Below are 27,458 nucleotides of genomic sequence, written 5' to 3' on the forward strand. Positions count from 1 at the left end.
TCAAATTACTTTATTCTTTCATTCTTTCATTACCTCCTAATCCATATCCTAGTTTTACATACTTCACCACACTGATTCAGTGTTTCCCATCCTTGGCACTATTGACACTTTAGGCCTAACAATTCATTGTTGTGAGGAGAATGTCCTTCACATTGTAGGAATTCTAGCAACATCCCTGGCCTCAGATCAGTGAAGGCCAGTAGCACTCCCCCCACCCTAAGTCACGTCAGTCAAGAATGTCTCTTGGCACTGCCAAATATCCCCTGAAGGGCAAAATCATCTCCCATTGAGAACCACTGCACTATTGGACACAGAAGAGGTCCTGAAATTTTCTGTGTATCAAAATCACAAAGGGCAGAAGATTGTGGGAAGATGGTAGAATAGGAAGCTCCAGGAATCAGTCCCTCCACCAGAACAATTATTAAACAGGAAGGAACTGTCTGAATCAATTATTTCTAAACTCCAGAGTCTAGGAGAACAGTATGAGCATCCAGGGAAGAGGAGGAGGAGGACGCTAGTAAATTACACCAGGAAATTACTTTCTCCATGTGGCAGTTACCATTGCCCAGCTCCCACTCTCATGGCAAGCAGCAGTGGGGTCCGTCCCCTGGCATAGCTTATCCATGTCAGAAATGAACATAAAATCCACTTCACAATCAAGAGTGGGCATGGGCTGATTGCTGATCACAGTTTTTGATTAGCTACTTTGACTCAATGGGGGTCCAGCTCTGAGGGTGGCCATTGTTCCAACCCACCCCAGAGAAAGGCAACAGAGGAGACTTAAAGATGATACGCTTTTTCAGGGCTGCAGAGGATAGTTGAAGGGTTACATTTGCACTGGGTAGGTCAATAAAAAAAAGCTTTGGAGAACCACAGAAGAAGCTCCTGGAGCCCTTTCTGGACCCTCCCTCATCCCCTTTCCAGGGCGGTTTGGAGCTAGCCTGTGGCCCTTTGTGGGTCACTGGCCTTGTTCCAACTGGGGAAGACTGACTTGGGAAACTTCTCTCTGGAAGAAGTAAAAAAAAAAAAAAAGAAGAGCAAACAAATCCCAACACAGGGAAGCAGATATGGCTCAACTGATAGAGCATCCACCTACCATATGGGAGTTCCAGGGTTCAAACCCAGGCCTCCTGACCCATGTGGTAAGCTGGCCCATGTGCAGTGCTAATGCACACAAGGAGTGCCCTGCCACACAGGGATGTCCCTCACATAGAGAAGCCCCACGTGCAAGGAGTGCACCCCATAAGGAGAGCCACCCTGCACGAAGAAAGCACAGCTTGCCCAGGTGTGGCCCTGCACACATGGAGAGCTGATGCAGCAAGATGATGCAACCAAAAGAGACACAGATTCTGGTGCTGCTGACAAGAATCCAAGCAGACACAGAAGAACACCCAACGAATGAACACAGAGAGCAGACAACAGGGTGGCGGGAGAGATATAAATAAATAAATAAAAATAATAATAAATCTTAAAAAAAAAAAAAACCAATACAAAGAAGGAAAGTAAATAACAGAGATTAGAGCAGATATAAACAAAATAGAGAATTAAAAAACAATAGAGAGAATCAACAAAATCAAAAGTTGGGTTCTTTGAAAAGATCAATAAAATTAAAAAACCTTTAGCAAGACTGATGAAGAAAGAGAAAACAGAAATGACTAAAATTAGAAATGAAAGCAGGGATGTTACTACTGACCCCACCAATAAAAAATACTGTAAGAGGATACATTGAACAACTGTGCACCCACAAATTAGATAACTTAGATGAAATGGACAAATTCCTAGAAACACACAAACTACCTACACTGACTCAAGAAGAAAAAGAAGACCTCAACAAATTAATAACTAATAAAGAGATTGAATCAGTAATCAAAATTTTCCCAAGAAAGAAAAGCCCAGGACCAAAGGGCTTCCCAGGGGAATTTCACCAAACATTCCAAGAAGAATTAACACCAATCCTGCTCAAACTCTTCCAAAACTTAAAGAGAAAGGAACACTGTCCACTTCATTCTATGAGGCTGTGGCAATTTGACATTATTTTATGAATCAAAAAAAAAAAAAAAGATTATGTTTGTAAACTAATCTATTCCTCTGGGAATGATACCCTTTGATTGCATTAAATTCAGCTGATGGGACTTTGATTAGATTACTTAATAAGACCTCTTTAGGGCTTTCGATTGGATAAGTTAGCAAGGAGTGACTCAAGTTGAGTCTCCACCCCCTTGCTGTGTCTGATATATATGGAAACAGAGAAAGATTCACTTAGACAGAGGAAAAAGGGAGCCAGCATATTCGTTTCTACAGTGTGAGAGAAGGGATTGCTTAAGCATAAAGCCCCCAAGAGGTTTGGCCCATGGAGCAGCTCAAAAGACCAGCCCTGCTATATGTCGGACAGCTTACAGCTAAACTTGGGAAGAGAGTTGAACAGCTGAGACTGGTATAGGACTCCTGGAAAGAGGCAAACCTTATGCCAGCTTACATCTGAAATTGGGAAGAAAAAGGAGCAGCTGAGCATGAGAGGATACTCAGAGGGGAAGCCCAGGCAGAGATCACCCACCATCTTGCTTCAACATGTGACAGCTGACTTTGGTGAGAAAGCACCTCTTGTGGTGCCTTGGGGTGGACTTTTCACAGCCTTGGAACTGTGAGCTTTTACCTCAAATAAATACCCTTTATAAAAACCAACATATTTCTGGTACTTTGCATTGCCAACCTTTTGGCAAACTAAGACAGGCCAACATCACACTCACACCAAAGCCAGATAAAGATACTATAAGAAAGGACTACAGATGCAAAAATCCTCAAAAAGAAAAAAAAAATTCTAGTAAACTGAATTCAAGAGCACATTAAAAGAATTACACATCATGATCTACTGGGATTTATCTCAGGTATGTAAGAGTGGGTCAACATAAGAAAATCAGTTAATCATTATAGAATGAAAGGGGAAAAAGTTCACATGATCATTTCAACTGGCACAGAAAAGGCATGTAACAAAATGCAGCACCCCTTCTTTTTTTTTCTTTCTCTTTAATTTTTTAAAAGATTTATTTATTTATTTATTTTCCCCCTTCTCTGCCTCCTGCCCTGCTGTTTTTGCTGTCTGTGTTGTCTTCTCTTCTCATTTTCTCTCTGGGATTTGATCCTGGAGACCTCTGATGGGGAGAGAGGTTCCCTGTCAATTGTGCCACCTCAGTTCCTGGTTTCTGCTGCACTGCACTTTGACTCTCCCTTTCTTCTCTTTTTTGTTGCCTCTTCATCTTGCTGTGTGACTCACTTGCATGGGGCACTGGATTACCACGCAGGCACTCATGCAAGCACTGGCTTGCCCTGTGGGCACACTTTCTCTTCTTTTTCACCAGGAGACCCTAGGGATTAAACCCAGGTCCTCCCATGTGGTAGGTGGAAGCTCTATCACTTGAGCCACATCCACTTCCTTGTTTTTCTTTTTTTAAGGAAGCTTTAGATTATATAAATATTACATCAAAAATATAGGGGATTTGGAGCCGATGTAGCTCAGTGGTTGAGTACATGCTTCCCATGTATTGGGTTCAATCCCTGGTACCTCCTAAAAAAAAAATATATATATATATATATATATATATATATATATATATATATATATTTCTGCCCTAGGGCAGAAAGCACACACACACACACACACACACACACATATATAAATATATAACTCCCATATACCCAACCTTCTCCCCCTCCCACACTTTCCCCCATTAACAACATCTCTCATTAGTGTGGTACAGTTTTTACAACTGATGGACACATACTGAAGCATTGCTATTAACCATGGTCTATAGTTTACATTATAGTTTACACTCCTGCACAATTTTATAGGTTTTGACAAAATGTATAATGGCCTGTATCCATCACTGCAATGTCATGCAGGACAATTCCAATGTCCCCAAAATGCCCCATGTTACACCTATTCTTCCCTCTCCTTCCCCTCAGAACCTCTAGTGACCATTGCCTTTTGAGAGTTCTTTCCCCCAGTTTGCATCCCTTGGATCATAAATAGCCCCATAATCTTCAGGATAATATTCACCCCTACATATTTTTGTTTCCTGGTTCTCAGCTATTGAAATGACCTAACCAGCACCCATTTGTCTCCTTATTCTCAAATACTGAAATGACCTTACCAGCACCTATGACCACAATAAAACCACATGGAAGCATGAGCAACGTATGATCTTCACTCCTACTTGGATGGGAGTGAATAAAGCCCCTATTGTCTGTTTAAGTTGTCTATTTGTTTCTGGTGTTCCATAAGCTCTGCCTTCCATAGCCTCTGATATCACTAACTGGCCCAAGTCAGAGGGGGCCGTAATTTATCTGATAGTCCCAAAACATAGAACTCCCTACCTTGACCATTAATCATTTGTGTGTGTGTGGCATGTATGATGGATATATCTTTCAATTCCCTGCCAAGGTGATTGTCATAAGCCTTACATTTTTTACTCCAGAGCCATATAAATCAGTAGGTATTGCCTGTGTCATAGACGTTTTGTGTGGTGGAGAGTATATGGAGTGATTTCCAGCAAACATCTGTTTTAGGGTGAGAAAAGGGAAAGAGTTTCCCAAACAGCCCCTTGTTGCTGTCAAAGCACAAATATTAGAGTAAACCTGTCTGTACTTGTAGAAATAAAGCAGTACAATTTGCTGATCTATGGTTTTAGCATGCTTTTCAAGGACTGAAAATAGATAAGGGTGTCAAATTTTAGGAAAAAAATGCTACTTTATTTCTGCATTGATCTTAAACTGATTTGCAATTTTTGAAGTTAACATGACTTTTGCTTCCCCAGGCAGGGACACATATGCTTGTGGGTAAATGGTATGCAGACCTACATCTATCCTACAGGGAAAATTGTAGATTACCCTGGGACCTAGGTGTGTGAGGCTACCCATCTCTAAGTGGACTTTGGGGGCACAGTGCCAGTATGTTCTTGGCTAAACATTCTTCTAATGCAATAAATGTCAGTCCATTGAATGGGCCTGGTTTATTGACAAGGGTTAAGACTAAATCAGCCTGGAGAGGTCGTGGTCCCTGGGGCCCTAATATTTATGGACTTGGATGAAATCATAGCACCTAGGGATGAGGAAGATGATCCTCAAACATATTTTCAACTTTTGTTTTCACCTGGGTATCGGCCTCAGATGCAGAGCCCCAGGGTAGAAAGCAGCACCTCTTCTTTGTATCAGCAAGACTGATATAGATTATAAGTTACCAGTGGCTGGGGTAGGAGGGCTAGAGGGAGTAAATGCTGAATGGATGCAGAGTTTCGCTGTGAAGCAGTGAAAAAGTTGGGGTAGTGGATGTTAGTGATGGTAACACGATATTGTAAATGTAATACCACTGAATTGTATGTTTAAGAGTGGCTAAAATAGGAAATTTTGAGCTGTATATATATTACTACAATAAAAAGGTTTTTAAAAAAATGTTGTTACATTATAAAGACTTTTTTTGCCCATAGGTACCCCTGGACCTTTAAAAGTCTATTCTCCTCCCTCTAGTACAGGCTCTGCTAAGCTTTTTACATATATTTTCTCATTTACTTCACTCCCTAACCTTATGAGGCAACTTATTAACCTTTTAACATCATTTCTCTGGGAAAGTCATTGTCTCAAAGAATTTACAAATGAAGTTTTGACTCATAACCTCTTCACAAAACGGGCACAACCTGTACTAGTCCTGGCGTTCCTCTATCTTTAAAAATTCTTTGCAACTTTGTTACGATGGGAAAAGGTTTTGAGTTGGGAAGACAAGAACCCTCTCTTGGGTCTCATCCAGCCCCCAGGACTCTTTGTCCCTTTGCATAAAAGAAAGAAGCCCTGGTATGTTTGCCCAAGAAGAACTCGGTCTTTCTCCCTTTCCCACATATTCTCAATTGGAAAATGAAAGACAAAGGGATAAAATTTCCTTTCCTTCTGACACCACAGGCGGGTCTGTAAACCCAGATGCCTTTGGAGACCAAACAAGTGATGTAAATGGTGAAAATGGGTAATGCTGCTGCCATGTAAGAAGCCAGAAATCCTAAGTTCTATGTGCACTGTCTTGGTTTATAAATGTTAGCAACTAATTAAAAAATTGTTGTTGTTTTTCTAACAAAACATGAAACAGAAAACATGTCACTAAACTGTCAATTTATGACCTCTGTGTTCCAGATTCCTCTGGACACTGCCTATACTGTGCATTCTTCTCTCTAACTTTCTGTCTCCCTCTCCCTCCCTCCAACAACCTCCCATAGGCAATATAATTTCCAGCTCCTTCCAAGAACTGCCTTCAGCCACATTTTCCATCAAAATTCTTGACTTCCAGTGTCTGACTCCAACAAATGAAAACAGCACTCTTCCATTTCATCTCAATCTTTCCCCAGCTTTAAATGTCTTTATCTGCACTGTTCTCCATAGGTGGGCATTGTCTTTCTGCACCCTCCTTTGATCATCATTCCTTTGATTGTTGGTTGCTTCTGGATTTCCCATCGGTTTGCTTAAGCCATCTACCCTCTCTGTTATTCAAGAGAAAAAAATGGGAAGAGGATACCAGCAGATGACATTGGCAGGTCTCTGAGCATTACTGACTCTAACCCTACGTCCTGGCTGGGCAATGGCTGGAGAGTACCTAAGGACGCTAGATGCTCAGCAAGGAACTCCCAGACAGATAAATATTCTGGTGCCCAAGTGGAGGTCTGGAAGCATTGCCTCCTGTCTTTATGGGAATATTAGGTAAAAACAAGGAACTGAAGATTAAAGACACCCCCCGCCCCCCCACCAATTTGGAGTCACAAAATAAATCTCCTGATAAACTATATGATCCTGGTTAGAGACTGGAGGAGCAATAATGACCAGAAACTGAAGTTATTGCCAGTCAAAGGGGATGAGGACTTGGAGCTGGATTTCATGTGACATTAAAAAAATTTTTAACATTTCTTGTATACTTGAATTTATAGTTGCAAATCTGTACTTTGTTATCATTGTTATGATATTAATAATAATTTCATATAATGACCCCAATCAATATTCTTCACCAAAAATCCAGTTCTTTGAAGCCTTTTGACTTTTCCCAATACCCCCTGCAAAACTCCTCTGTTTCAGAAGCAATCTTTTCATGAAATGACTATTTGTGGGCAGTATTGAGACCTACGTCTTTTGGTCACCACGATCTTGATATTTAAATGCAACAGTGACCAGACCTCCCTAAGATAGAAAGTTTTTATCTTCTAGGAGAGGGGAAAGAAACCATAGCTACCTCATATCCCAGCTGCTGGTGGCAGGCAAGAGGATGGGCATTCTTTAGATTGGACACCTAGTAATGGAACTATTACCTTGGGAAACAAGATTGGTTCATTCAATCCATGTAATGACATAGTACTGAGTTTAGAGTAATATAAAAATAGAAGAAGAGAAATAATATTGGAGAATTATCCCCGAAGTTTTTTGGAAGATGAATGAAATGGGAGCCAGCCTATGTAGGTTGAACAAGACCTGGTTCATCATAGACATGTTACCAGCAATAAGGAGATCCTTATACAAAAGGTAGAAATTGGCAAAGCAAGTGTACTTTGGGCTCCTTGCCACTATTTCTGGTTCTCTTTTTCCTTCTTGTTGCTATTTTATCTAATTTTCTTATTAGAAAACATTTTCCCTAATGGTCTTTTTTAAAAACCACATGGCATTTTAATCAAGTATAGAGGTTTTGTATACTGCTGATTAGTTCAGGGAGGGATGATGGAGCAATATGGGGATAGAAAATAAAAGTGCACAGAACAGAGAATCCTTGTCTGGGCTCTGCCACTAAGAAGCTGTGTGGCTTGGGACAAGTCACTTTACCTCTCTTGGCCTCTCCCTTTAACTGTAAAGTGAAGGGTTTGAACTTGTGATCTGAGACTCTTCCAGTGCATGTTCTAGTGGTCCGGGTTGGGAAATGACTGGGAAGATCAAGAAATGCATGAGGGTCTAAAGAGAATGATAGGAAGAACAGGTCAAACCTGCCAGGATTTTCCTAAGTTCTAGTGGAATCTATTTCCACATGTTCTCCAAGAAAGAAATAACTATCCCAAGTTGTCAGTTTTAGTAAATATGAGAAATTGAGGCTCAGAGAGGTGAAGTGACCCATTTAAGGTCATACATCTGGTTAGTGTCCAAGCCATTATTTTAACCCAGGTCTCCTAACTCCTAGACCTGTGCTCTCCTGCGGAAAAAGTACTTGGGGCAAACTTAACATTGTGGTGGACTACAGCTAGTCTAGAGACAGGTAAACCTAGATTATTGGCTCAGGAATGAGATACAACATCAGACAGGGGACAATAAGAGTATGGTGTGAGATTTACAAAGGGAGTAAAAAAAAAAAATCCTCAAATTCATAGTTGCATACAAAGCTAATGAACCCAATACCCAAGAATGCCTGTTTGGGCAAGCACATTGCAATAATTGTTGCAGGGGACTAAGCGCTGTCTGAGGGAAGTGGTTGGGTTTGGTTGGGCTGAAGTAAGCAAACTGGAATCACGCAGATGAATGCAGGCAGGCAAGTTCCAGGGGTGGTACCATAATAAATCTATCCTGTACAACATAATTCTTCATCTATGATATAGCAGTCACAAATTTCCAAGGCTGTCCTACTTCAGGTACAGTGATGGAGCAGGGTGGTGATGGGGCAGGAAGAAGAGCATTGGAAGAAGACAACCCTGGATTTGATTCCTCACTTTGCTGCTTATTAGTTGCAAAGTATGGTGTCTTCACTTGGAGAATGCAGCCTTCCTCAGAAGGTTGCTGTGAGGATTAGCTGTGGTTAGCCTCTGCTTTATTTAGTTTTGAACAAAATTGTGAGGAATTTAAGAGGTGGAGGCAGGAAAGTAAACTAACATTTAGCACCTCCATCTAGAGAAAGGAACCCTAGACCCATCAAGTTCTGTTGCTGGAAGGGACCTTCAAGGCCAGACAGGCCAAGCCTCTCATTTAGAGATAAGAGCACTGGCCATGTTGTATAATTTCTACTTACCACTGCGCTACGCTGGGCACCTCAGAGCCCTTCAGTGAATGTCTGTTGATGGATTAAGCAGCTTGGGAAAACCTCAAAGAAATGAGACTTAGTCTTACATTTGGCACCATTTAACAGACTTCACCCACCTCACTACCTTGCCTGCCTAAGGCTTGGCTATCCCATTCCTGACTCAGTATCTCTCAAAGAAAAGTTTGCCAGCCCACCTCCCTCAAGAGACCTCCAGGTGGGTCAAGATCTGGACTTGAAAAGAAAATTACTTAGAAATAGGTAGTCAGGATTCATAAAGTCTTTTCAACTGTATAATTCTAAAAATATGGCCAAGAGAAGAGTCATTTTACAAAAGGATATTTAACCCAAAGTCAACTCTACCTAGGGTAAATAGAAAGTACAGTCTCTATTGCAAAAAGAAAAGAAGCAAGAAAACAAAGTATAGAAGAGCTATAATAATGTCATATGCTACCCAAAAGGAATACAACACCCTCCATCCATACCCAAGCAACTGCCTTTCCCAGTTACTCTGCTTTATTGCTCTCCACAGCTCATATCATCATCTGACACATATTTACTTTTAAAAATTCAGTTAGGGACTATCTCCACTCTCTAGAATGTAAGTTCCATGAGTGCTTAGACCTGATCTGTTTTTTTCGCTGATATATCCCCCACCCCAACCTCCCACTGCCTAAGGAGTTCCTATTGCTTAATTGGTTCACAATATATATTAGTTGAATGAAGGAGTGAATGAATTAATAAATACATGTTTAGGCAGGTTGGGGAGCAGTAACATGATAAAAATAAAAAAGTAGATGTAAGGCCCTATGCCTACAAAATTTGCCCATATGTTCACTAGCACTATGTCCACTAGTCATTAGGAACATCTATCTCACTTCTCTGCTCTGATTCCATTAACATCAAGCAACCTTTGATTTACATCTCCCTATATGCCTTTTCTTACAGATGGGAATGCAGGGCTCAAACTTTTGGTTCACGTGGCGTGATATTTTTACTGTAAATTAATAGATTGATACTCCATTTTTAAAAATTGGTTCACATCTCAAAGAATTCTGAAGAACAGTCTCAACCAGAATGGAAAACTGTGGTGAAAAGAGCAAGGGATGGCACAGGGAGACCTGAGTTCTAGATCTATCTCTGCTTTTGACTCACCTGTATCTCCTTCAAAAATCTCTCTCTGGGCCTCAGTTTCCCAAAGAAACATTGAATTTGATAACTTCTGAGTTTCCTCCATTTTTCAAAGTTAGGATTCTTTAGAAATTAATAAAGTGAGATCATCCAGGTACTTTGACTTCCTACGAGAGACACTTAACTGGTGTATCATGTCACTGTCCATTGGCAAAATAATGAGGTCCACTTGGTTCTTGGCGCCAACACTTTTCCAGGGGTCAATTATCATCACCATGAAAATACAAATGGTGTCCTCATTAAAATATAAAATTCTGGTGAAGAAGCTCCCCAGGGAAAATGGAAACCATGTAGCAATTCATTTTATATTTAAAATTGTACGGGTGTATTGGTATGGGAAGGTGGAAGGAGGTAAAAGAGGGAAGGAAAGGCAAGCAGAGGATAGAGGATGTCTAGGTGATGGGAAAGCAGGGACAGAGAACGTATGTTTGGAAAGTCACTCTTTTCCCCTTTGGGTCCTCGCAGACACTTAAATTTGACAAATGAGAAATGTGCCTGTGAACTTTTAGTAGATGCATGAAACTATTTCCATGATGAGCCACAACACTGTGGGTGAGGACAAGCACTGAGCATCCCATAATTTTACCTTCCTTAGAGATTTTAGAAATCCCTTTTCCAAGGCTGCCTCAAGCTTGCTATCTCCATCACCATTCTGGAGTTCATTATTTGGACTTCCTTGAGATCATAATTGTCCATTTATGATACAGTTATTGGACTATCTCTCAAATTTATACTTTCAGATAAGACTTCTCAGACAAAGTGCTAGACTTATACGACCACTTACCTACAGATTAGTGCCGCTTAGATATCATTACTTTGAACTTAGTATGTCAAAAGCAAACTTGGCATGAGTCTCCCTTCCTAGCTCATTTTGTTTCTATCATCAGTACCACTCATCTTATTCGTGGACTTAAATTTGGAGTTATCTTTCATTCCTCACAACCCTTCCTCAATACTCCATCCCAACTTCCCTAGGCAGCAACAAACTCATCAGTCTACCCATTGCTCAATAAGTTTTCGCTATCTTATTATTTGTATTATTATCTCATATCATCTGATTAACCACAGAAGACTGCTGTCACTTCTCGCAAGTACTCTTTTGAATTCATCTCCTTTACCTCATCTGCACCTTAATCCATGTTTTCATCACCTCATGTCTAAACTCCCAGAATATGTTTCTCACTGGCCTCCCAGTCTCTAATTTTTCCCTACTTCAATCCTTCTCAAATAAATCAACAGATTCATCATTTTAAAACCTCTTAAATTAGGTCACATTTTGCCTCAGAATTTATGAGGGTTCTCATTTACCAATAAGAGTGTTTACAAACTCTTCATTTGGCTTCAGTGAGCTTCAATCAACTACTCCTTCTGCCTCCAGCTACCCATGTTCTTTATTAGTCTTTATTTAACTCACATTGAACACCAACTATATCTAGCTGCTTTCTCTTCAACATTCCCCCTACCCTTCAAGTAAGCCTAGTTTATGATGTGCTCCCCTGCATTTACACAGGGAATCATACCTCTTGGACTTTCCTGGTGCTCTTGCCACTCCAGTAATCTTCTTTCTGCCAATCCAGATCTGATATCTCTTCCCAGATGTACTTTCTCCTGAAGCTTTCACATGTGAATGGGCTCCAGACCATAAGTTTTCCCTTTTTCTGAATTTCCTCAGCATTCTCACACTAGATATCTATTGCTAATTATTGTTCTCTTATTATTTCACATATATTCATTGGTTTCCCCAATTTAAATGTGAGCCCCAAAAGGAATCTTCTATTCTTTTATCCAGATCTGGATGGGTCAAGGACAGATCCAAGGCCAACAAGACCTTGGTTTTGCACATATCCCATGGGCAAGGCCCAAGCACAGCACCGGCAATAGGGGCAATGCATGTGCACTGAAGAGCTAAGACCAACTCCTAGCACAAGGTTAAAGACTCAGCCATTATTTTAAAAATGCTTGTTAAATGCTGAATTACATTTTTTAAAATAATTCAAGTTTGGGGAGCAGGTATAGCTCAGTGGTGGAGTGCCTGCTTCCAATGTACGAGATCCAAGGTTCAATCCCTGGTACCTCCTAAAAGTAATAATAATAATAATAATAATAATTCAAGCCCCTTACACACCATCTATTCCTCTAGCACAGAAATCTCTACTGTTTTAATCTGACATATAACGACCAGTATAATCTACCGGGTCTCAATCACTAATCAGATTTAGAATTCTTGTCTCTTCTTAGCCAGGATGCTAGGTCAAATGGGGACAAGAAGGTGCCATTTCGGTTGTCTCTATTTGGAAGTTGCCCCCTACACCTGGCAACTACCTACAAGTTAGCACCAGTCCATGCCCTTGAACAAATATCAGTACAAGCCAGATATTTGCAGGGAAATCTGAAAACCTAGCTCCCTGCCCCTTTGTCTAGTTGCACAATGTGTTGTCCAAATCTAGAACCCAGTCAGGTGATGTGCAGGCCTTGAAGAAAGCAGAAAAGATTCCCTCTTTCCCCACAAGCCTAAAGAAGGCATGCAGAGAGGGAAATGGACTTACCCTCACATAGTAGTTCATGCCCATCCCCAACAGGTGCTGGAGAAAGTGCCTGTCCTGATTGCTCCCAGGGGTTGGCTCCCCCGGGCCAGGAAGCGGGCAGGCACCCTGAGTTAGGACGTGCGCTCTGTGCCCCACCAGGTCTGGCTGGAGCGGAGGAGCAGACCTGGCCCTATTTAGACTGGTTTCGGGGGAAACGGGGCTGCTGGGAGGTGGGTCCTGGCTTTCCTGGAGCTTCAGCCGGGGGACCTCTTTGGTACCCAGGCAAAAGTTTTTCAGGCTCAGCAAGGTGGCTGGGTTGGCCAGCTTCACGCTCGCCATGCGGGGGATCAAGGTGCACAGCGGGGTGGGGCTCTCCTGGGAGGCCAAGGTGGCATCTTCAGGCGGCAGGTGAGGAGCCAGGGCGGGGTAGGCAGGCTGCGGCGAGCCCTTGGCCCCGACTGAGCCTCCGGGGCTGGCTTCGTCCAAGGACGTGATGGACTCGTTCCGAAAGCGGCTGTACTTGGCCCTGTGCAGCATCCCGGGGTGCCCGAAGAGTCCTACATACAGCACGAGTCCTGCCAGGCTGTCCTGGCCGCGTTCTCGCATAGCCTTGGCAGTGCTGAAACAGGATACTGTTGCATAAATCGCCTTCTCGTCTGGTAGATAAGCTGTACGGAAATCAAACGCCTCACCATCCCGTGCGCCTCGCGGCAGCCACCTCTCCAACTCCTCGCTGTCGCCTCTCAGGAAGCCTGCCTCGGCTCCTGGTCCCTTAATGGTGGCATCCCCGAAGAAAAACGCCTCCCCAGCTCTGATTTCGGCCCCTGCCTGGCTCAGGCAGCAGCAGCTCCTGGTGTTCTAGTCCTGGATTCCTTGCTGGGAAAGCCGGGACCGAGGGACGCTCCCGGCCCCGGGGATCGCTCACGGCCAAGCCTTCCACACAGAACACGACCGAGCACCAGCCAGCCGGTCCCGCAGCATAGCTAGCCTTGCAGAAAGAACAGAAATATTTAGCGCCCCCGCCCCCCAGCCTCCCCTTCTGCACACAGGAACTTTCAAACCTGCTCCCTGTGGCTCCCATAGGGCGGGGCAATGACTGGCCTATTTAACCCTTTATTTGTTCCAGCGATTGTTCATTTGAAAAATAATTTTTAAAAAGTATATATGTGCCAAAGGCCCTTCTGCCTGGGTTCGTTGCTTCTGATGACTGCCTTCTCTTGAAAGATCTTGTCTTGCATTGTTCTGGGCCACAAGCCAAGAGTACTAGTGACCGAGCTGCTCTGCATTGTTTCACACACTTGCCATCCCCTCCGTGTTCCTCGGATCCCCTCCCAGCCTGCCCAACCTCCCCACCCTCGCTCAGAGCTTCTCTCTGTCCAGGGCTCCACGCGGAGCGCCTCTCAGGAGCCTGTTTGCAGCAGCAAAAGGCTGAGATATACCGATGAAAAGCAAAGTGTTGAAATTTTTATGAATGAACTTTACTGAATGAATTTCTCTCTGTGTGTGCAAGCTAATAAATCTGTGAATGAGGCTGAGAATAGCTGTAATTGACTGATGGTCTCAGGGGTGTTTGGTTTTTATCCAATCAGGAGGCAGCTTGATGACTCATGCACCATAAATATACTAAACTAGTAGCCATGAGAAATAAAACCGGGTGGGTGGGGGTGGGGAGAGAGGGGATGCATTTTATTTTGTGATATCTGATGAATGGGTTAAAATGAAACACAGTCTTTACTCTAAATTACTATGGGTAGTAGCAGGTTAAAAGATATATTTTCTTTCTTATTGATATGGCTGGGAAAGACAAGCTGAGGAGGTGAAAATTAGATCCATTGTTCCACAGATATTAAAACACATGATACACAACTCCTGTGGGAAGCTGTGATGCATCTTTCTTAGAAACATAGTTCCTTTTCTATTGATTGTTGGTTCCATCTCCGGTCTAGTACAACTTCCTGTACCTATCAAATGCATTCTGGAGACATGATGACAACTGCAAGAGGTTTAGCACACAGGAAGCCAGAAATGGAGCCAGGGAAGGGAAATGCAGGTACTTTTAGCAATGGAGAAAAGGAAATTGCTAAAATGTCGTTCTCAGTGGGCCGAGGCTCTTCTGTCTGAAATTACCCATTCAATTAAAAATTAAAATGAGCTGGTAACCACAGGAATGAGGGAACCACAAGGTTGAATTAGGCTCATGAGTATTCATGACTTCAGTGGCCCGAGGCCCCTTGGGATCCAAACACGACTTCTGAATTAAATGTTTGAGCGTCACCAATGGAAAACACATCTCCTCTAGCTTCCTGCTCCCCCTCAGAAATAATGTACTTTTTCACATCCTGTCTGCCAAACCTGTTAGGATGGTGTGATTTGGGTGGGGGGGAGAAGACCTTTCCGCATCCTAGTAAACCTTCCCTCAATCCTTGCTAACTCCCTTTTCCGGCCCTGCACCTCCTAGCAAACCCAAAGGGAGTGGCCTAAATCAGTTGGACCCCACAGCTCTAGGGCTGAGGGGGCAGGACCTGGACAAGATTGCAAAGTTACCAATATTCTACCTTGTATTCCTCCTTCTTCTCTTTCTTTCTTCCTCTCCTTTCTCTTCCCCTTCCCAGTGTCCCTTCCTTGCTGCCACAGACCCTCTGCAGTGCTACTTTGGGAAAGTTACTTTACCTCTCTGAGCCTGAATTTCCTCATGTATTAGGAGCCGCTATCTAAAGAAGATGGTATGGGGTTTGTGAGATAACCCTCATCCATGTAAAGCGCTTGGCACAGTGCCCATTCCAATGAGCACGTACCTGGCAGTATAAAGAGAGGCCATTTGAACTAGGTCTGTTCCACACTGACCATGGTGCTCTTATCCTTCACACTGTAGAGTCTACTCCATTATGGGTAATTAAAAAGAAAATTAGCACCAAGTGGGAAGAACTGAAAAGCTAACATTGCCCAAAGAAACAACCTCCTTCCAACCCAGTGGTCCTGGAGAAGGGAGGGGCCCGAGAGCAGTCAGCCAGTGATGTGAGTCCTTGTCGGGGTCTTCATGACTAGGGGACTGAGTGCTGAGGGGAGCCAACTCGCTCACGTAGGCACTGTGCTGGGCACAGACCCCAGGGGCTCAGATGACCGCCATTCCTTAGAAGAAGGGAGTCCTGGAGGGCTAGGTGGGAAGAAAGGTAAGAAAGCAGCTGTGGCTTCTGTGGGCCACTTCTCTGTTCTTGGGAACCCTGGAAACGTTGGCTCTTCTAGGCAGCTTCATCAGGGCCTTTCATGAAGGTGAAAAGAGACCCCCATCTGCAGCTTAGGAGTGGGCAGGCAGTCTCAGTGGCTCAGCTGGCCCAACCGGGTGGTTTTCTCAGCCCAAAGGCATGGGCTAGAAAGCTACCCCAATAGCCCAAAAGAAAGCTCAGTGACTGGGCTTCCATTCTAGGTAGGTGGGTGGAAAAGATGGATGGTTTGCTTTTTCCAGGACATCAAAACATCCTCTTCAAACAGGAGTGAAGAAAATAATACTAATAAGAGCTACTATTTATGCAATGCCAGACATCACATACATTGTCATTCAATCATCCCAGCAGGTCGTGGAGGCCGAGACAATTTACATCATCTCTTACAGATGTGGAAATGAGATGCAGGGCAAGTTCAGTGAACTTGGCCAAGGAGAATGATATGCCAGGATTCCTCCAGCAGCTCAGCCTCACTGGAAAGCCTGAACTGGTAGTCACTGTACTCTACTGCCTCCCAGGGGACCAGAGGAGCTCAAGTCCAGATTCCAGGCTCTGTGGAGGGCTATAGGCATCTCGAAGTTCCCTAGAAGTGGTTGAGCAGATCTGAGAGCTGGGGATTTCTTAGAGCTTCTAGAATTGTTGGGAAACCTACTCCTGAACCTATCCTCACAGATCAGTCAGAGAGGGGCCTGACAGATATTTTCCCACTTCCCATTTTACCCTTCTCTATCTGCTCCTCCACAACAACTTCCAGGGAAAAGTGTAGTTAGCCCAAAAATAAGTCCTCAAGAATGAAAACAATACTAGACTAGATGTCTCAAGGCCACTACCCACAAGCTCTGTGCACTTAATAGCATAAGGTAGTAGAAAAAGGCATTAGCTTGGGTGTTAACAGAACCAGCTTTGGAACTCTGAGCAAGTTACTGAAACTCTCTGAGCCTCTAGTTTACACATCTGTAAAACGGGTGCAATAGTAAAATTAATATCTCTTGAGCACTTACTCTAGAACAGGAACTCAACTAAGCACTTCACATTTAATCATAGTAACTCTATGTGGCAGGTGCCAATTATCATCTCCATGTTGCAAAAGAGGCAATCAAGGCTCAGAGAGCTTTAGTGGTTTATCCAAGCCACACAGCAGCAACCAGCAGGTCTGAATTCCATTCTCATGCCCTAAATCACGTGAAGTAAATCAGTGTATGTAATTGTCTATCTCCTAGCAAGAGCTCACTAAAAGCTAGTTCTTGCTCCTACCTCACCCTTGGAAATTATACCCATAAAATTCACCCTGGACACTTCACAGGAGTGCTAGTAGATAATAGATAAGAAAAAAACATTATTACAATTAAACCATTACAGAACCATAAACCCTCTCATTGCTATCATTGGAGAGTAGGGTTTTGCTTTGACCACTGCCACATGCCTTCTTTCCTTTGAGATCCCTGGTAAAGGTGCCTGCTATGAACCAACATACTGGCTTCTCAAGCAGCAGCCCACTCTGGCTGAGTATCTTGGGTAGAGCTGGTAGATTCAAGGAAGAGCTGAGTAAGGCTGGTCCATGCTAGAATTAGCCAAGTCCTGCTAAAATTTCCTGTCCAGCTTTTTAAGACAATCCAATGTGGGATTTGGGTTGGAGGAGGGTGTGAGGAGGTAGAGGGCAGAATGAGGCAGAAATAAGTCTGGGGGATTGTGCACCAACTGCTTCTTGGGGAAAAAGTGAAGCAGATGACATCAGAGCTCTATAGCACTCTTACTACAGCTCACCATTACCATTTCCATCTCAAAGCAGACCTACTCCTCAAGAATTTTCACTGAATGATACCCGGGATGATTCTGACAGCCCATTAGTGAGGAATGAACACACTGGCAAAGCTCTGTTTGTGAAAAAAAAAAAATCCACAAGACAATATTTATATAAAGTTCTTGAGGGATCAGTTAAGGGTGGGGAAATGAAATAGTGAGAAAGAGTTGAGTCCTTGAGAGTCAGGGCCCAGTCCCACAAAAATGGAGGTAGACCGTTTCTTGCAGTGTTGTCATTAACCCTGGAAACATCTCCCTTTGTCCTGAATCAAATGTTTCTGTTTTCCAACAAAAGTTATTATTGGCCTAACTGGCTCTCCTAGAACCAGGACTAACTAGAAATAGCACCGGAAATTAGGTATTTTCTACTTATTGAATATGAGATAATGTATCTGGAAGTACGATGCAAAGTATAAAACATCATGCAGAGAAAAAGTAGATGAATTTTTTACGGTCAGTTTCAGTTGCAAGTAGCACAAAAATCCAAAAGAACAGTGGTGTAAATAAGAATTTTATCTCCCCAGAGGTGGAAAAGTCTGACTAGTGACAGACCTAAGGTTTGGCCTATCTCTTCATAGTCCAAAATGGCCGATGGAGCTCCAGTCATTTGCACTTCAGGCAGAAAAAAATGGAGGAGTGGACAAAGAAGGACACACCCTTCTCTTTATTTATTTACTTATTTTTTAAAGATTTATTTATTTATTTCTCTCCCCTTCCCCCGCCCCCACCCCGATTTTCTGTTCTCTGTGTCTATTTGCTGTGTCTTCTTTGTCCGCTTCTGTTGTTGTCAGCGGCTCGGGTATCTGTGTCTCTTTTTGTTGAGTCATCTTGCTGCGTCAGTTCTCCCTGCCTGAGGCACCATTCTTGGTCAGGTTGCCCCTTTCTTTTTTTGTGCTGGGCGGCTCTCCTTATGGGGCGCACTCCTTGTGCGTGGGGCTCCCCTACGCGGGGGACACCCCTGCGTGGTGCGGCACTCCTTGCATGCATCAGCACTGTGCATGGGCCAGCTGCACACGGATCAAGGAGGCCCGGGGTTTGAACCGCAGACCTCCCATGTGGTAGATGTGGTAGATGTGGTAGATGTGGTAGATGGACGCCCTAACCACTGGGCCAAGTCTGCCGCCCTGCCCTTTCTCTTTAAAGAAACATCCTGGAAGACCCACACGATGTTTCCACTTACATCTCATTTAGCCAGAATTTAGTCACCAGGTCACATCTAGCTGTAAAAGAAGAGGAAGTTGTCTTCATCTGAGAATGATGAGGTCTTTTGTCTGTATACATGGCTGCTGCACACAAAATCACAGTTCTGTTACTGAGGAAGAAGAGAATGGATTTTGTGGTAGACAACCGTAGTCTTTGCTTCAGTAATATGTGGCACAGCTTCTACCTAGATAAAAATTTAAAACGGGCATGGAATGAAAATGTCCTTGATTGGTGTGACCTATTTTCCACCTTCTTCTGTGCGCACACACACACAGAAACTTAAAAATGACCCATAAAAGCAGGTACTGTCTTAGTAGAAGCTTGGCTCTGTGCAGCCAGTGTGACTAGTGGAGTCTCCGGGCCTCTAAAAGCTGGTCAGGTGCTTCCAGGAGCCAGCAGCAAGCAGTGACAGGAAGTGCAGCTGCAGAGAGGAGCCTGGGTAATTAATTGGGGTCAGGGATATCTCACAAGAAGGAGTGAGTGGGTGTTGGACAGATAGCCAGAGCACAGATATTGGGAAGTGTCTGATTCAGGAGCAGCATTCCAATTTAAATTGTGGATTAGAAAGGGAAAAAGACAGCATCCTGGACAGACTGAAATTCTGCCACTATGAGTTAGCTAATCAAATCCTCCTTTCCAACCCCCTTTTTCTCTTTGCCCAGCTTCACTGGACCTAAAGAGAAAGAGAGAATGAAATGAAAGAAGGCCATTGAACCCCCAAAATTCTGAAGGCAGGAAACAGGCTGATAAAACTACTCAGCTGCAGACATGTACTATCTCTCACAAAAAAGGAAGAATGACTCAGAAGGCAGAGCCTTGAGCTCAGAGGGTCGAGCTGAGAACCATAACATTTATTCCCAGGTCTTGAAACGTAATGGAGTTTCCCTGGCTGGATTTTGAAATAACTTGATACAAGTGATTTTTTTTTTGGTTTTCCATTTTCTCCCTTTATGAACTGGAATGTCTATAACTGTTATCCAATGCCTGCCCTACCATTATATTTTGGGAGCAGGTAGCTTGTTTCTTTATTTTCGTAGATCCACAGATGGAGAGGAATTGTGCCCCAGAGCCATACTTAATTTAGGTGACTTAGATAATGAGATTTGGGGCTTTTGAGTTAATGAGAATTAGCTGAGATTTTTGGACTTTAAGTTGATGCTGTAATAGGTAGCTGAATGTATTTTGCATGTGGGAATCTTGGCAGCTAGAGAAAAGACTGACCTATAGAAAGTTAACATAACACATTTGTTGTCTAAGCTGCTAAATTTGTGGTACTTTTTTTATTGCAGCAATGGAAAATAATACATACACCTGGCACTAGGAGTCAGGGGGAAAGCAGCATTTTGCACCCTGAGATAAAACAACAACAACCATCCAAATACATACATACATAACCCATATACATAAGAAAAAAGATTTGCCCTATCTAATTCTAGTCCCCCAAATAAGTCACTTTCTTGTGACTTAGACTACTTAACCAAACAACTTTTGCAGTATTGATGACTGGAGATATGTGATGACCTGTGCAGATATGATAATCAGGGGCGATAATTGCTATTTTCCCACCATAAATAGACTAACTGCAAACTCAGTAACCTTGGTAATCTTGTGGGTTTTTTCTTTAAATATCCATTGGCATTTTTTGTTTGTTTGTTTTTGTTTTTGTGGGTCTATGTGTGTGTGTGTGTGTGTGTGTATGTGTGTGTGAGAGAGAGAGAGAGAACGAGAAAGAAAGAGCTAGAGCCTATCTTTCTAACTCCTGGACTCCCTTGCAGAACTTCCTTCAAGGTAAACAATTTTTCTTTTTTAAATGCTTTTGTCTCTGAGTCATCCTTTCGTAACATCTATGTCATTTTGGCAAGTTATTTCACCTTTGTGAGTCTTAGTTTCTCCTCATCTATGCAATAAGAATAATAATGTCTACTTTATAGCATTGCTGTAAGGATGAAATGAGTATGTGACGTGTAGTAGGACACACTACAAGGAAGTCATTATTACTGAATCAGAGACCCAAGGGAAGCTGAGAACTAACCATCAAGTCTGAATGGATACTGAGGTCAATATATTCTTATCCAGAGCACCTTAAATTTTTCCCTGTATTATGTTAAAAAGAAAAAAAAAGAGTCCTATCTTTCAGAGGTACATACTGAAGTAATGTGATGACTAAAATTTACTTTAAAATAATCTATAAAGGAGAAATAATATACAGAGGGAAAATGGGGCACAAATAAAATAAGATGGGCAACATGTTGATAATTGTTGAAGCTGGGTGATGGGTTCAAAGGAATTAATGACACTTGACCCTACTTTTATACAGCCTGGGATAAGGCTGACCCTACAGTGGGGCATGAAGATACAATAAAAGGACTACATAATGTGGGGCTAGGGAGACACAAAACAGTGCAGGTAATTCATTCCAAATTCAGCACCACTCTTGTCAGGCTTGTCTGTAGAGGGGAAGAAATAGGGGATGTAAAGTTTTAGTCAAGTCATCTGTACTCTTCAGGGCTGCAGGATTTAATCTAGGAGGTTTTTTGAGTCTGATCTTCTAGTCCTGTAACACAAACCTAAGAATTTGCTTGTATTCCTGAGCCTCCATTTCTACAATAGTTAAATGGGTATGAACAACAGATACTCTTTGTTAAGGTGCTGGGCAGTGGATGTTCATGGCTAGGAAAATGCAGTCATATACTGTTATTGCAGAAGGTGCCTTCTGGTGAACCCTGCCATTCAGTGATGTTATGGGAAAGTTGCCCAATGACGTGTTTCACCTCAACAATCATATGCATTTCCATAGCCTCCATTTGTCATCAGTATACTGCTGACCCCCAATTTTTCTTTCTAGCTTCAATGTCTTAAATCTAAATTCAAATTTCTGATCTTCTTCGAACTCAACAGGTTTAAAACAGCTTTCTTCCTTGGCATCTTGCTCCTCTGTGCACCTTGTGTTCACTAATAGCATTGCCACCCTGCCATCCATTCAGCAGTCATCTTGAACTCCTCCCTATCCTCATGCACCACATCTGGACACTCATCAAACCTGTCCAGACTACCTCTGAACTGCCTTTTGATTTTGTCCTCACTTTTCCATTCACAACACTACAGGTCAAGCTCTCGTCATCATTTACTATATACTCTAATTAAAAAATATGATCACATCAGTTCCTGAATTAAAATCTCTGGTGACTTCCATAATTTACAGGATAAAATTCCTGGCTAGCCCCCTTGTCTTCTCCAGTCATTACTCGCTGTAAATCTTATTTCTAGCAAACTGTGTTACTGGTCACTGCCCCAAGACAGAGGAATTATGTGTAAAAATGAAGGCATTCTGGTACAACTTTCCTAAGAAATTTGGCTAATCCACCCCCACACCCCCTACATCCTCTCTCTCACTACACTCCCTTCCCTCATATTCTTTTTTTGTTGTTGTTAAAGATTTATTTTTATTCATTTCTCCTCCCATTGTCTGCTTTCAGTGTCCATTCACTGTGTGTTCTTCTGTGTCTGTTTGCACCCTCAGTGGGACCGGGAATCTGCATCTCTTTTTTGCTGTGTCACCTTGCTGTGTCAGCTCTCCGTGTGTGTAGTGCCACTCCTGGGCAGGCTGTGCTTTTTTCACGTGGGGCGGCAATCCTTGCAGGGTGCACTACTTGCGTGTGGGGCATGGCACTCCTTGTGTGCATCAGCACTGAGTATGGACCAGCTCATCACATGGGTCAGGAGGCTCTGGGTTTGAACCCTGGACCTCCCATATGGTAGGTGGACACTCTACCAGTTGAGCCATATCTGTTTCCCACCTCATATGCTTCATACCCCAAATATTGCACCTTTAATTTCTTAAAATCTGTTCCCAGTCACCACTTCATTCATAGCAAGAGGCAAATGATTAATAGCATTTTAAAGTCGTGTTATGGAGACTACCTTTATATAGATTTTATCCAAGTCATCAAAGAGAGAACAAACCAGAAGTATAGTCCACTAGGAAAGGCATTCTAATATAAGTTTGCCAAATGAGAGACAAAACTGGCTAATTTTCTACAGGGCAATAAAACCATAACCTTTGGGGTAATGTTTTCTATTGGACAGAAAGTATTTGCCTCTATTCCAGACCAGGTTCACAAGTTAACTTGTAGTTAACTACAATGTAACTTCAGCATCTAAACTCTTAATTAATAGTCAAAAGAATAATCCCTGGGTTATTAAAGTTTTGTTGCGCTTATGGAACAATGTTCCATTATTACATGTTTATGCTGTCCACTTTTTTGTCTTATTCTCAAGTGTTTGATGATTTTTTAAATACATTAAAGGAGGAAACCCAAATGGAGAAATTTCAGGCACCAGTCAGTAGATGCATATGGGTAGAACAGAATTCTCTTCCACCAATTTACGTATACTCCTCTCTTTGGAATCATCCATAAGATGGCGTTCCTTGTAAAGCAAATAATGAAATTAGGGAGGAAATCCCTGAAACGCTAATGCAATCTGATGAGCTCAGTGATCTTTGGGTCAAAGATAAAGATAAATTTGATGCACTGGTTTTACTCTGGTGATCCAAATTTAGTCAAGTCCTTGAAAAGCAAATCAATTCTATTTTCCTGTCAACTGTCAATGGACAGGTCCTGACAGAATCACAAAGGCAGCCTGCTTACAAAAAAGGTCATCTGGAATAGGGGAAAACCACAGATTCTGGAGCAGACAGACTTGAAATTGAATCCTAATTCAACCACTTATCAGGTGATGGTCTCTGAACCCAGTTTCCTTACCTGCAAGTAGGTAATTATTAATATGGTTCCCAAATGTTGGACCCAAATTAGTGCTGGTGTGTGAGAAAGTTTTCACTAGCTTAAATAGAAATGATAATAATTTATCAAGTAAGCAGGAGAGGGGCAAGGGAGTGGACAATATAGTAAGAGTTTTATAAAGCTAAATTTAAAGACTTTTGAGATTGTCTTTCCAATTACATGTGTGTGGTAAAATGTCCCTTCCGTTATGAAATAATGGTAATCGTAAGTAGTAGATGGTTTTTTAAAAGGCTTTAATTAGCAAATACAAATTGGCAGTCCTATACCCATCTCCAAATAATTTTGATACTGCTCTGGGGAACCACTGTTAAGAGAGCATGCATGTAGATTTGCTCTGTGAACTAAAAATATGTACACAAAGTGAGCTATATTTACCGTTGTTTCTGAAAGTGCCATTGCTTGCATGGTGATGAAAATATTATCCAGCTGTTTCTAAACATTCCCAAAGAACCCCCACTATAGCAGCATCTATCTCCCTTGGGAGTTTTACTGGGGACCAGACCTCTCACAAATAGAGGGAACTCCGCAGTCCATCTCCTCTGGGTCAAGCCCTGGCCTTCGCTTTTAAGGAAGGAATTTCACCAGGCAAGACTCTTGCTTCCAGTGACAAAAGTGAATAGTCTGATAAGGACTTCCCTTTTTAGAGGCTAAGGAATCTTGCTGGCCTGAGAGCAAGTGATGAGAGGAAGGAAGATCGGTTTGCTGAAGGATAACAGGAACAGGAGGGAAGAGAGGATCTGATGCTCAGACTTGGAAGCTCTAAAGGGTAAGGAAGCTCACACATACAGGCTTGCATGGGAAGCTGGGACAGGAAAGACCAGGGCAGCCCAGGACTTCTGAAAGGATAAATAGTGCTAGAATAATCCATCAACCTCTTGAGCTGAACAGGCATTTTAAAAATGTTTAAAATCACATATTTCACTTTACTTAAAAGTATTTCATTGAAGAAAATATAAATAAACTAGAGAAGAAAAGTAAATTCATCCATATCCTAATTTAGACACAATCATTGTTAATATTTAAATAAATAATCTCAGGGTAGTGTGGTGTTTTTCATACACAAAAATGACTACTATTTTAAAAACAAAACATGACATAATATTGTGTATCCAGTTTTCTTTTTTTTATTTTTTTAAAATACTTTAGATTACATAAATGTTATGTCAAAAATATAGAGGATTCCCATATGCACCACTCCCTAACTCTCCCACACTTTCCCACATTAACAACATCCTTTATCAGTGTGGTACATTTGTTACAATTGATGAACATATATTGGAGCACTGCAACTAAGTGTGGATTAGAATTTACATTATAGTTTAATCTCTCACCCACACAATTTTTTAAGTTATTACAAAATATATAATGGCCTGAATCCATCATTGCAACATCATTCAGGACAATTCCAATTCCCCAAAATGCCCCCATATTACATCTGTTTTTCCCTCTTCCTCTCCTCAAAATCTTCGGTGGCCGCTGCATTTATATCAATGATAAAAGTACTTCCATTGTTAGAATAACATTAAATCTATAATAGAGTAACAGTAAGTCACTCTAGTCTATTGCTCATTCCCCAATCCTGAGGATTTTTGAATGGCGATGCCTTCTCCACTACTTATTGAGATGGGGCTTGGAGCCCATGGATGAGACGATTTTGCTTGCAGTTGCACAATTTCTCTGTTCCTTGGGATAGGCATGTCCATTATCATCTCCTTGTTAGTTGTCCTGGGTGAGTTCATTGAACTGGAGAGTAGGTGTTGCAACTCTGTTGATATTTAGGGCCCAGCTGGCACGTGGACAGCCCAAAGATTTAAGTCTCTTGGATATATACCTATCAACTCTATTACTAAGTACAGGTTCAAATAGAGGGGGCAGAAGAGCCATGTGAAAGGAAACTGTGAATGAGTCCAATTCTGTCACACTGGGGAGCAAGAATTCCAAAGTAGAGCCTACTGGCAGGGCACCAAACTCCTGAGCTGTCAGCCCTGCCTATAATGTATGGAAGTCTTTAGAGCCCTCAGGAGCCCCACTATTTGAGGCAACATTTACTGTGGCAGTCAATGAGATCCTACTGAGGTGTGTGTAAGTGTAACTTCTGGAATGACCTCCTGACTCACTTTGAAATCTCTTAGCCATAAAAACTCATTTGAATTTACCCTTTCCCCCTTTGGGTCAAGTTCTTTTTCCAGGTGCATTGCTGGTTGGCACTTGGTAATAATCCCTTGGTGCCAGGGAGGCTCATCCCCTGGAGTCATGTCCCAAACTGGAGGTGGGTGGAGGGTGAGAGGGGGTGGTGTGGCGGTGGTGTGGTGTAATGCATTTATATGCTTGGTTTGGCTTTGAGAGAAGCCACATTTGAGCAACAAGGAGGCTTTCAGGAGGCAACTCTTAGTAACCTATAATAGTAGGCTGAGTTTCAATTTCAAAAGAAAAGGTTTATAAGTACAGTCATCAATATCAAGAGCTTGTTGCAATGATCTATCTTCCTTCATTAGGCACTACCCCTGTACATGGGAGATTCTTGCTGTCCCATTAAAGCATGAGGCAGAACTCCCCAGGATGGGAATTCAATAGCCTTTCAGTTATTGTGTGGATCTCCATCCACTGTTACAATGCCCTATGAACACTTGAACACATTCATATGCCTTAGTGGTTGCATAAAAGCTTTTTTCACTTTATTTTTCACTTACATTTTTCCATGTCACTAAATATATGATGTTATTTTAATGGCTATGTAATACCATTGTGCAAATGTACCATAACTTAACAAATCGTAGGGGAGGATTATACTTACACACACACATTACAGGACAGGGATAGCTCTTGGAGTTAAATCCTTGCATACAGAATTCTTGCAACTTTTCTGTATGTTTGAAATTTTTTATAACAAAATTTTGGTGGGAAAAATTTTAAGCCTCTCATGGATCCGTAATTATCTTCTTACATGAGTTCTTAGAGGTAGCATTGCTGGGTCAAAGGGGCGCCTATTTTTCAGATCTGAAACGCAGGCTGGATGATGGGGGTTCCCGAATTAAATATAGAATGAGCGGGGCTCCACCCCCAGGCAGGCCGAACTACTCCGTGGTGAGGCGGGAAGGAGCTGCTGCCCGCCGGCAACGGGAGAGAGGCACCCTCATCCCACCCACCTCCCCCGCCCCGCGGTCCTGTCCCGAGGAGCCTGGGCGCTGGAAGCGCGCCTCGCCCGCGCTTTCGCACGGCCTCCCTGAAAAAGACCAGCGGAGCGCCAGGCTGCCAGGCGCGCAGCATCAAAGCTGCAGGCGCCCCAAGAAGAAAGGACCAGTGTGCGTCCCAGAAATTCAAAAGGCCCTCTCCAGGCAGAGCGACTCAGGGGGCGGGGGAGAGGGCGCTGAGACTGCACTTTAACAGTGTGGGCAGTCAGGCCGCGGGTGCCCCGTCAGGACAAAAGGACCTCAGTGCTGGGGAGAACGAAGCCTCGGGGCCTGGTGGGAGCATAAAGGGAAGCTGTGTCTCCCACAGCGTTCAAGTTCACCTTTGTCTTCTGGGTCCAAGTCATAGGAAGGTTACAGAAGGAGCCTGCAGGCTCTCCTCCCCCGTCAGGGGTCTGGTCGATAGGAATGGCCAAGTTCTCTCCCCAAGATGCTGGGAATTCAGATGAAAATAGAAATGTGCTTGCCTGCTAGCTGGGACCGCGGTCAGTGTTTATGTCAATAACTGTGTCCTC

The 27,458-nt window shown here is 42.7% G+C and overlaps 1 protein-coding gene across 2 annotated transcripts in view; it reads right to left on the reverse strand.

The window, feature by feature from the left end:
* SHC4 (SHC adaptor protein 4) overlaps nucleotides 1-14,256 on the reverse strand; it is a 136,396-nt gene extending 122,140 nt beyond the window's left edge. For both annotated transcript variants that reach the window (XM_058294168.1, XM_058294167.1), the window contains exon 1: nucleotides 12,751-14,256. In XM_058294168.1, coding sequence (XP_058150151.1) covers nucleotides 12,751-13,335 — 585 coding nt within the window. In that variant the 5' untranslated portion in view covers nucleotides 13,336-14,256. The remainder of the gene's footprint in view (nucleotides 1-12,750) is intronic.
* Nucleotides 14,257-27,458: the final 13,202 nt, after the last annotated feature.

Source organism: Dasypus novemcinctus, chromosome 3, assembly GCF_030445035.2.
Source record: "Dasypus novemcinctus isolate mDasNov1 chromosome 3, mDasNov1.1.hap2, whole genome shotgun sequence".
NCBI classification, from domain to species: domain Eukaryota; kingdom Metazoa; phylum Chordata; class Mammalia; order Cingulata; family Dasypodidae; genus Dasypus; species Dasypus novemcinctus.